We start from the raw sequence: 11,027 nt of genomic DNA, 5'->3' as shown, positions 1-11,027 counted from the left end.
TCGCCTACACCATAAAATAGATTAGCATCTTGGCATGATGAAAAAAAATAATTATTATGGAGCACACTCCATAGGTTGAAAAACTATCATATTGATTAAAAAAAAAGGGTAATTGCACTTAAGAAAGTCCAATATTTGGTAAATAAATTGTTTTTTCCTTTCCCAATTTTGTGTGGGCCAAATTGGGCTTGATTATTCCAAGTTCCTAGCAGCCCATGTATGTATGCACATCGGGTTCAAAACCCTCGGCATTTTGGGAAATAAACCCATAAATCAGTGGCGCAATTACAAACCCTCGAAGCACCACAGCGTACACACATTTATATATATACAAAGCCCATCTTCGTTAAAGCTAGGGTTTGAGTTTTGAGGTCTAGGGTTTTCATTTCAGCTCGCTCACTCTCTCTGCGCCTCTCTCACTCTCTCTCTAACCCACAACCATGGCTGTCGGGTACCTCTCTCACTTCTCTCTCTCATTCATATGTATGTACAAATTTGATTGAATAATTAGGGTTTCTGATTGTGTTGGTTGATGCTGAAATTGCAGGAAGAACAAGAGGATTTCGAAGGGAAAGAAGGGAGGGAAGAAGAAAGCGTGAGTCTCATTTTCGTTTTCGTTATCATTCATGATTCATTCGTACACCACATTATATAAACGATACTATAAATTTTTATGAAATTGGGATCTGATTGATTTGTTTTGATTGTTTTTTAAGTAAAAAATTGAATTTTTTTTGTATAAATCTATAATCTGGGTTTTCGTTAAATTGTTTTTCTAATGAACATTTTTGGTGATAATTTACAGTGCTGATCCCTTTGCCAAGAAGGACTGGTATGACATTAAGGCACCATCTCTGTTCCTCACTCGCCAGGTCGGCAAAACCCTTGTCACCAGAACCCAAGGAACCAAGGTATATACATCTATCTATGTAAATGTATGCATGCATTTGTGGTTGTAGATTTGGTTATGTGAGTTAAGTTGTGTTTTATGTTTGCCTAATGTTTGGTTCATGAGAAATTGGAGGAAAATGGGGCAATGAAATGGAATTGTGGTAGTTGTTAATGTTTTGGGTCGGTTATTTTTGAAAGAGTAGAACTTGGGTACAATTTGATAGGTGCAGTACATTAGGTTCCCTAATTTTTGAATTTAATTCATTGGTTAATGCAACTGGGTGTTTGAATTTTATTGGGGCACCCAAGTTACATGACCTAGGAACTGTATCTAAGTTTTTTTTCTTTTGCAAATACGTATTTTGTTGCTTTTCGGGCAAATCAGATATTGGTTTCATGATACTGTACCTTTGGATGTAATGTTTTTCTTGTCCATGAAGATTATATGATGTTTCCCAGTTGCTGTATAGGTTATTACATTTGTTTTTAATTGATGTGTTGGTAAATCAACTCAAAAAGCATTTGTTGTTTTATGCATTAGTGTGCGAATGAGGTTTTACGGTGTATTTTCTTAATAAGAGCGCTACAAGGAGTCCTGCAATCTATTTAATGTTATGTAAGCCAAAATTGACCTTGAATTTGGATGGTGAGTCTGGTTCCTTTTGTTGTCCCTATAACAGTGATACAATTTTCCTCATATGGAATGGTTAGTTCTTTGTTTTAGGATGGGTGCGTATTTTTTTTTCTTTGGTTTGATAGTTTGAGCTTGGACTGCTTTCTGTGTATTGGTAGCATCAAATATGTTTGGATATGTTCTCACTGTTGTACCATTTGCAATAATTACTGTTCTAGATATTATGTGTTATCATCTAACAGTGTTGAGCTCTTGAGGGTTTCTTTCTCAATTCGTGTAACATACTCTGTAGAGTGGCAGTTTGTCCCCTTGTGTTCTGTGTTTTGATACAGCTCATACGAAGAATGACCCCCTCGGTTGGGGAGCTTGTTTTATAGTAGAGTTCAAAGACTCAAAAGTGCTTTAGAGTCTTCTATTGAAAATTTAATTTTATCTAATTCTGACCAATTATACAACCATTCTGCTAATCTGTTACACTAACCATTTTGTTCTGCTTTTATTTTACAGATTGCTTCTGAAGGGCTTAAACATAGAGTTTTTGAGGTATCTTTGGCTGATCTTCAGAACGATGAGGAACATGCTTACAGAAAGATACGTTTGAGAGCTGAAGATGTGCAAGGGAGGAATGTGCTCACGAACTTCTGGGTGGGGTAGCAAATTATTTACAATTATTTCTTTTTGTTGCAATAGGACACAAGTTGTTTTCATTTAATACTTTATATCTGGTATATTTATTTGGTTTTTCTGCTGAACTCAGGGAATGGACTTCACCACTGACAAGCTGAGGTCACTGGTGCGCAAGTGGCAGACATTGATTGAGGCCCATGTGGATGTCAAGACTACTGACAACTACACCCTGAGAATGTTCTGCATTGGATTTACAAAGAGGAGGGCAAACCAGGTCAAGCGGACCTGTTATGCCCAGTCCAGTCAGATTCGTCAGGTTTGTGTTCTAAGTTCTATTTCCCCCTTTAATCTGATTTGGTGTGGATTTAGATAAAATAATGTTTAAGTTTCTTTTTTGGCTTTCTCTATTGTCAGATTCGCAGAAAGATGAGGGAAATTATGATATCCCAGGCTTCTTCATGCGATCTGAAGGAGTTGGTTTTGAAGTTCATTCCTGAGGCGATTGGCAGGGATATTGAAAAAGCAACTGCTGGTATCTACCCCTTGCAGAATGTTTTCATCCGAAAAGTCAAAATCCTTAAGGCTCCAAAATTTGACCTTGGCAAGTTGATGGAGGTATGTATATAATTCACACGCTACTTTCCCCTCCTTTTTGGAGTTGGTGTTTCAATGTTTTTCTATTACTGTTAATTCTCTGAATTCTTTATTGACATTTCTGATTATTCTGTTTAGGTTCATGGTGACTACCATGAAGACGTAGGTGTGAAGGTAGATAGGGCAGCTGATGAAACAATGGTTGAGGGGGAGACTGAACAACCTGTGGTGGGAGCATAAAAAGAAAATTTATTTTTCTCTTGAATCGTGATAAAGTTTTGCTAATTTGAACAATGAGGGGGCAGAGTTCTGCATAGATTTCTACCTTTGAGAGCTTTGTGTTTTCAGTTAGTGGATGTGCAATTTTTATTATTATTTTCATTAGCAATTTTCTCTGTTTCATGGAGCTCATATATTTTATGATTAATACTTATTATGGTCAATTTGATGAATATCTATGTAGTTATTGATTTTTGTTATTTGAAATATCTGTTTGTTCTCTTGGTTTTTGCCACCCTTACAAAGGTCTCTTTTTTGTAGTTGTATCGTTGGTGTTGGGACAAGTTGTGTGTTAAGGTCAGGTCTTGGTTTTAATCTGCCTTAATACTGAACGAGCTTCTGTCTTGTTTGCAATGGTGCATACTATTGTCAATTGACAAATCAGGAAGCTCCGATTGAGATAGAGAAGGTGTAGTTCTAGTTTGATTGAGTCATGCTTTTTGGCACGTAGTGTATGTTTGGATTGCACTGAAAACAGGGGGCTTATGCATCTGCTTTTTTCTTGTGTGTGTGTGTGGGGTCTTGTGCACTGTTCACAGGACTTGTATGGATTTTAGCAAATTTTTCTTTAAAATTGGGTCTCACGGTATTATTTACACATTTAAAGTCATGTTTTCATTACTTGTCTTCCCCCTTTTCTTTTTTAATAAAAGTTCTCTGAACAACTAACTACTTCTAGTGGGTCTATTGTTCTCAATCCCTTGTAGTTGACCCAAGAACCATTAAACTGTTAGGCTTGTATCTCTTCCCCATATCTAAAATGTTAGTTCAAACTAAAATACAAATAGGAGAAAGAGGATGATTTGGTTACAAATAACTCATGAGGGAACACATATCAGCTTCTCAGAACCATGAGGCAGCGCTGGTGCTGCATAAAATTCAAATTTTGCATCTTGCTTTGTGCTTTCGTTAAGTAGATGTGCAATTTCTATTATATTTCAGTAGCAGCTTCCTCTGTTTTATGGAGATCATTATATATTTGATGCATTATGATGCCTTTGGTGCATCAAGCAAAGTTGTTTTTGGTGTATATGTGGAAGTTGTTTTGTTGGCTTTATTGATTTTTGCCAAAGCAATGCCCTTGCTCGGTAGCATATATAAATAAAATTTTATCACATCAACTCTTACTGGAGCAAAAGACGAGCAAAAGATGTACTAGCCATTTTTGGTAAATTTAATTATTTTTGCCACCTAATTTTGTGATTAGTCCTATTTAGGGTATGTTGGGCGTTTTTCTAGCTGCCCTAAGACACTTTTTTTTTTTTTTTTTTTTTTTTCAGTATTTAAACAAAGCTTTGCCTAGGCAATTTAGATTTTTAGATGAATAAAAATTAGAGTTTATTTTCAGTATTTTTGGTGGCTTCCAAAACCCTATCACCTTGTGGATTCTTAATCACTCTAGGATTTTTTTTTTCTTTCAACATTTAAACATATTGTAGCCTCTAAAGAGTGAAGATATTTCCCTGACCAAAATATTATAGCAAACATAATAATAATAAAAAATAAATAAATAAAAATTGAACCTAGAAACAATAAAGTACCAAGTTCATATCATCTAAAAAATTTGCATATTTCATATCTAACACATCAGTTCAGACTATATTACAAAGAGATTAAAGAAAAAACTGTACAAAACAAGATTGTTGATTTCCTAACAAATGACTCAAGAGGGAACAAAGTTGTAGCCCTTAGAAAACCCATCTACGGACGATGTAACCAAAAAATAAAAATTACATATGATGGTGATCAACAGCAATGGCTAAGCCTTGGCATATGCAGAGACTCTTCAACCTCTCTTTTTCTTTTTCTTTGTGCATTCTCTGATTCCCAGCAGTTCCTTGTGCCCTTTCTATCGATCCCTGCAACATTGGCCATGCCAGCAGTATAACCCAAATCTCGTCGATGATCAAAGGACGTTCCATGTGACATTCTGTGAATTCGATGATAACCATGTTCTTTAGCAACTCTTTGTGTGTCAACCTTGTAATTACGGTCCCAATCCTGAACTTTCTTGTTATCACCATAATTGTTATGGTTTTGCTTGACAGGATGAATACCATAATGGTTATGGGTTTGATTTACATGATGTACAGGTTGTGGAGAATCCTTTGGAGTATAAGGCTTATAGTTACTGTTCCGTTTCAAATTTTGAACTTTCCCGCGGTGACCATTATGGTTATGAAATCAGCTCCGATTGACATGATGAACAGATTGCTGAGAACCCTTTTGAGTATTAGCCTTAAAATCTTGAACTTTGTCACATCTGTCACCATTATACTTCAAATCTTGAGAACCCTTTTGAGCAAGAGAAGATCCAAGCTTCCTGCTAGTGTTATCCCAACGAAAATAACATTTAGTTCTCTGAGTCTGAGTCTTAATCTTGGCTCTTTCAATATTCTCTTCTTCAGTGAATAAGAAAGAGTAATCCCTTGTAAACTGGAGAAAATTTCTCTTCTCCTCTATCAATCTCTTCCTCTCCTCTATTTGTTGAGGAGTAAGCTTACGGAGTTCTCGGTGTTTAATGACAGCAGCCAAAGAAAACTTGCCAACATGAGACCACTTCCTATCTTTCTCAGACAAAGGAGGTCTTCTTGTTCTTGGTTTGGTGGCACATCAAGAACTCTCTTGATCCATGCATCCCCATCATGGGGTTTCATCATCAAACTGATCCTCATCGTTAGAATACAATATGGGTATTGAACATCAAAGAAGCAGAGCAAAGGGGGTTTGGATTCTGAGTTTGTCAGAGTAAAGAGTGTGTGTAAGATATGATACGTTTACAATGCTTTGGGTTTCCTTAGATATTACAATGTGACCGACTCTTGTGTATTAATCCGAATTCTCTAAGATTTTGTTTTCCTAGTTCGAATGGGACTAAGACTACCTATTCAAAATTCGAAATTCTGAACAATGCTTCCCTAACGGGCCTAACCGACTTAAATATTATTGTTTTTACATTAAAAAAAATGATTCTAACCGACTATGGGATAGATTGATGAAGAGGAGAGACCTGGCTTTAGCCAAAACAATTTTTTCTTTTTTAATATTGGAAATAATTCTTTTCTTCCCTTTTTGAGAATTTTTTTATTTGCTGCCCCTCTTTCCAAGATATAATTATTTTAATGCAATCCAATTTGTTTGAAAATATTAAGATAAGAATCAATCATTATATGAAAGATGATGATGCAGATTCTTTTATCTAAAAAATTAAGGGAATTTTTAGCTACCAGAGTTATCATTCTTGTAATAAGAAATACAAATGATGCACAATTACGTGCTTGAAATCAACTCCTTTCCCTCTTTTCAAGAAAGAGAAAGAAAAGTATTGCCTAGTTCGGTTTCAGATTTTGATCTATCGGTTTCAAATTTGACATTGCTAGTGCTTGCTACATAATAAGTCATGATATATTCTTCAAGCCTAAGTTTTTGGGATTATCCTTTAGGAAGATAGATTCAAGAGAACCTGCATTGTTGGTATAATAAAAACAATGTCAACCTCTCTCTCCCCTCTAGGGCAAGTACCTTGTTTTACGAAACGCTTACGGCAAGTACCTTTTTTTCTACCCATCCTCCCAGCAATTGATGATCCAAACTTTTTTTTTAGGAGGTGAAACCCCCTTAGAGTATGGAGAGGTTGACTTCACATCACTAGTACTGTTCAAAGACTCAAAAGTTTCATCTTCAGGATTCATCTAAACATGTGTCGCAAATTAGGGTAGAGAGGAGAGAGAATATTTTGTTCTAGGTTTTTCGCTGGAGCAAAATTGAGCTGATGATCCAACCTAAAGTATAGAAGATAAAGGAAGCTTCCCGCTAAAGGAAAATGGCAAACAAATTGGAGGTAAATGAAATATCGGTGACATTAAAAACACACACTACAAAAAACTGGTTCTACAACCGCGTTTTTTTCCAGCAAGTAATAGAATCAAGAACTTGCTTATTTCCTAAAAAAAGAGGTGTTATTGAGAAACCTGGATGTTCTTTTTCATCCTCATTTACACATAAGAGAAGGATCAAGGATAACACTTCAATCTCATTACATAGAAACCACAACCAACTTAACAAAGAAGAGGTTCATAGAATACATATAGTACATCAGATTATTCCACTCATAATTAAAGTTTGGGAGTGTTTAGATTTTATACTTTGAAATTTTAGAATTTTGATTTTACACCCTAACATTTTAAAATTTGGATTTTATCCCCTCAATTTTAGGGGTGTTTGGATTGTACTCCCTAAAATTTGGGAGTTTTTGAATTTTACATTCTGAAGTATCAGAATTTGAGGTGTAAAATCCAAACACCCCCAAACTTTAGGGGATAAAATTCAAATTCTAAAAAATTAAGGTGTAAAATCCAAATACCCAAAAAACTTCAAGAGGTAAAATCCAAATTCTAAAACTTCAGAGTGCAAATTCCAAACACCCTCAAACTTTAATGGTGTAATTTGCAATTTACCTTAATATAAAACCAAAATGACTTTTAGTTGATCACTTCTTATTGTGCTACATGGGTATATAAATTTGTGCCACATTTACCTTTATACCTTTATAGACACCGAAAAATTGTGCCTTTATAGGGATTTTAACTTACTGTTTAGTTCAATTCGTCTCAAAAGTTACACAAAAAAAATTCGTTTCAAAGCACCTTTTAGCAAAATAAATAACACGAGAAACACCCAACCATATTCTATTTAAATAAAAAAAAAAAAAAAAAAAAAAAAAAAAAAAAAGAAGCAAAACAGCAAAGAACTCATAATTGTAAAATGCCGAGAAAGAGAGAGCAATCTGAGGGTCCTTCACCATCAGGCCAACTTCTCACTGGAAAGCTTTCCTCTTTACTTTCGGGTTGTAGTAACTTTTTTTTTTTTTTTTTTTTATAAAAATTTTTCGAACTAAATATTTACTGCACGAAAGGTTTGAAAACCCTGACTATACGATCTCTTCTTTCCTTCAAAAAACCCAAATTGAAAACCTTAGAACCACACGTAGAAAACTCTGCAACTGTTTCGTTCTCTCTCATTCTAATCTCAATCCAGGGGTGGCTCCACATTGTGTCCAAGGGTGGTCACAGGGCCAAAAAATGATAATTATTATATATAAACTTTTTTTTTTTAAAAAATTATCACTTTTAATTTTTATAAAAAAAAAAAAAAAATCAAAGAAAACGAAGAGATGAATTGATGTATTTATTTTATTTTTTGAATTTGGATCCTGTGGGGCCAGAGAGTTTGTGACCCTAGCCCATTTCATGTTAAGGTCCAAGGCCTGCGCCGAGGAGATACAGGGCCGAGTACGCATCATAAGAGTCATGGACGGTCTAAGGAAATGGCCGAGGACGAGCTCCTGCTTGGCATGCCATAAATGCCCCTAAAAGGAAAAGTGATCACAGTGCGGGAACAACACAAGTAAAAGGCTGCCAAAACTGCAATAAAGCATTCTGCGCATGACAGAGCCATGCCCTTAAACTTTCACAACCACCCCCAACCACTCTGGGTATGGGCTGATGGGATAAGTATCAGTCTTGGAAAAGTCTATCCTACACGTGGACGAAGGATAAGGAACACAGGCTAGTATAAAAAGAGGGACAAGCAATCCGGGAAAAGAGGTTGGGAAAAATGACCAAAAACCAGAGCCTCCCAGCCCGTCTCCAGGAGAAAGACTCCTAGAGCGAACACGATTTAATTATGTATGAACACCACGAAAAAACCACCGTCTGGTGACCAAGGCCTAGCCTTTCAAACCCACGCTCTATAAATGATATTGTTTGGGCCTTTTTACGTGCGAACCTAACATTATTATGGGTCATCACAAATTGTGTCCTTACAATTGGCGCCGTCTGTGGGAAGGCTTGTGTCTTGGCACAGATGGAGGGTTGATACAATCCTTCACATCATTTCCAGCAGCCGGATGTAGTGTTCTAGCGTATAGTTCCACTAGGGGCTATGTTTCTTCACTAGGGGCTGCGCTTCGTAGCGTCAGCAGCACGGATGGTTCTAGGGCCTTGGCCAAGGAGCTAACCCCCCATAACTAAGGTCCCACGCCACAGTCGAGGGGTTAATTCCCCCAACTACTTAGAAATCAAGTTTTGGACAGAACCAAGGTATTGCATGGTCCTCGGACTCAAACCTATGGGGAAACCAACTACTTAAAAATCAAGTTTTGGATAGAACCAATGTATTGCATGGTCCTCGGACTCAAACTTATGGGAAAACCAACTACTTAAAAATCAAGTTTTAGACAGAACCAAGGTATTGCATGGTCCTCGGACTCAAACTTATGGGGAAACCAACTACTTAAAAATCAAGTTTTAGACAGAACTAAGGTATTGCATGGTCCTCGGACTCAAACCTATGGGGAAACCAACTACTTAAAAATCAAGTTTTAGACAGAACTAAGGTATTGCATGGTCCTCGGACTCAAACCTATGAGGAAACTAACTACTTAGAAATCAAGTTTTGGACAGAACCAAGGTATTGCATGGTCCTCGGACTCAAACCTATGGGGAAACCAACTACTTAGAAATCAAGTTTTGGACAGAACCAAGGTATTGCATGGTCCTCGGACTCAAACCTATAGGGAAACCAACTACTTAGAAATCAAGTTTTGGACAGAACCAAGGTATTGCATGGTCTTCAGACTCAAACCTATGGGGAAACCAACTATTTAGAAATCAAGTTTTGGACAGAACCAAGGTATTGCATGGTCCTTGGACTCAAACCTATAGGGAAACCAACTACTTAGAAATCAAGTTTTGGACAAAACCAAGGTATTGCATGGCCCTCAGACTCAAACCTATGGGGAAATCAACTACTTAGAAATCAAGTTTTGGACAGAACCAAGGTATTGCATGGCCCTCAGACTCAAACCTATGGGGAAACCAACTACTTAAAAATCAAGTTTTGGACAGAACCAAGGTATTGCATGGTCCTCGGACTCAAACCTATGGGGAAACCAACTACTTACAAATCAAGTTTTGGACAGAACCAAGGTATTGCATGGTCCTCGGACTCGCCCTCGGACTCAAACCTATGGGGAAACCAACTACTTAAAAATCAAGTTTTGGACAGAACCAAGGTATTGCATGGTCCTCGGACTCAAACCTATGGGGAAACCAACTACTTACAAATCAAGTTTTGGACAGAACCAAGGTATTGCATGGTCCTCGAACTCAAACCTATGGGGAAACCAACTACTTACAAATCAAGTTTTGGACAGAACCAAGGTATTGCATGGTCCTCGGACTCAAACCTATGGGGAAACCAACTACTTAGAAATCAAGTTTTGGACAGAAACAAGGTATTGCATGGTCCTCGGACTCAAAACTATGGGGAAACCAAGTACTTAAATATCAAGTTTTGGACAGAACCAAGGTATTGCATGGTCCTCGGACTCAAACCTATGGGGAAACCAACTACTTAGAAATCAAGTTTTGGACAGAACCAGGGTATTGCATGGTCTTCAGACTCAAACCTATGGAGAAACCAACTACTTAAAAATCAAATTTTGGACAGAACCAAGATATTGCATAGTCCTCGGACTCAAACATATGGAGAAGTCAGCTACTTAAGAAGAATTCTAAGTCGCTCAGTTCTCAGACCAAATACCAGAAAAGGTTAAGGCTATGAAAGTTATTAGGAAGATGGCGAAACGCCTTATTACTCAGCAACCTACAGGGGCTGTACATTTTTGGGTCATATATCCTCGGATGATTACTTCCTACATGGCATCGAGCATTCAACCATCACCTCGTTCAAGTTTGGGGTATACAACCCATTTTCAGGTCGGTCTTATTATACACGATACCTCTAATAAGTTCATAATAACATCTTTTTTCTTAGTAAGGGATTTCGGCCCTAAGTATTGTTTTCTCAGGTCGGCGTCATTATGCCAGACAACTCTAATAAGCTCATCATGATATCTTTTTCTTTTCTTCTTAGTAAGGATTTCTGCCCAAAGTATCATTTGTTCAAATCGGCATTATTATGCCAGATAGTTTCAATA

At 37.0% G+C, this 11,027-nt stretch overlaps 1 protein-coding gene across 1 annotated transcript; it reads left to right on the top strand.

Annotated features, from left to right (window-relative positions):
* Window positions 1-275: 275 nt before the first annotated feature.
* LOC115982544 (40S ribosomal protein S3a-2) lies at window positions 276-3,232 on the top strand. Its single transcript, XM_031105172.1, has 7 exons — window positions 276-451; window positions 548-595; window positions 806-911; window positions 2,033-2,170; window positions 2,283-2,468; window positions 2,567-2,767; window positions 2,885-3,232. Exons 1-7 carry the CDS (start codon window positions 441-443, stop codon window positions 2,984-2,986), a joined length of 792 nt encoding a protein of 263 aa, XP_030961032.1. The 5' UTR covers window positions 276-440; the 3' UTR covers window positions 2,987-3,232.
* The last annotated feature ends 7,795 nt before the right edge of the window (window positions 3,233-11,027 follow it).

Source organism: Quercus lobata, chromosome 3, assembly GCF_001633185.2.
Source record: "Quercus lobata isolate SW786 chromosome 3, ValleyOak3.0 Primary Assembly, whole genome shotgun sequence".
Classification (NCBI taxonomy): Eukaryota; Viridiplantae; Streptophyta; class Magnoliopsida; order Fagales; family Fagaceae; genus Quercus; species Quercus lobata.
The sequence above is the reverse complement of the archived record's forward strand: the minus strand, read 5'-3'. Positions and strand labels throughout refer to the sequence as shown.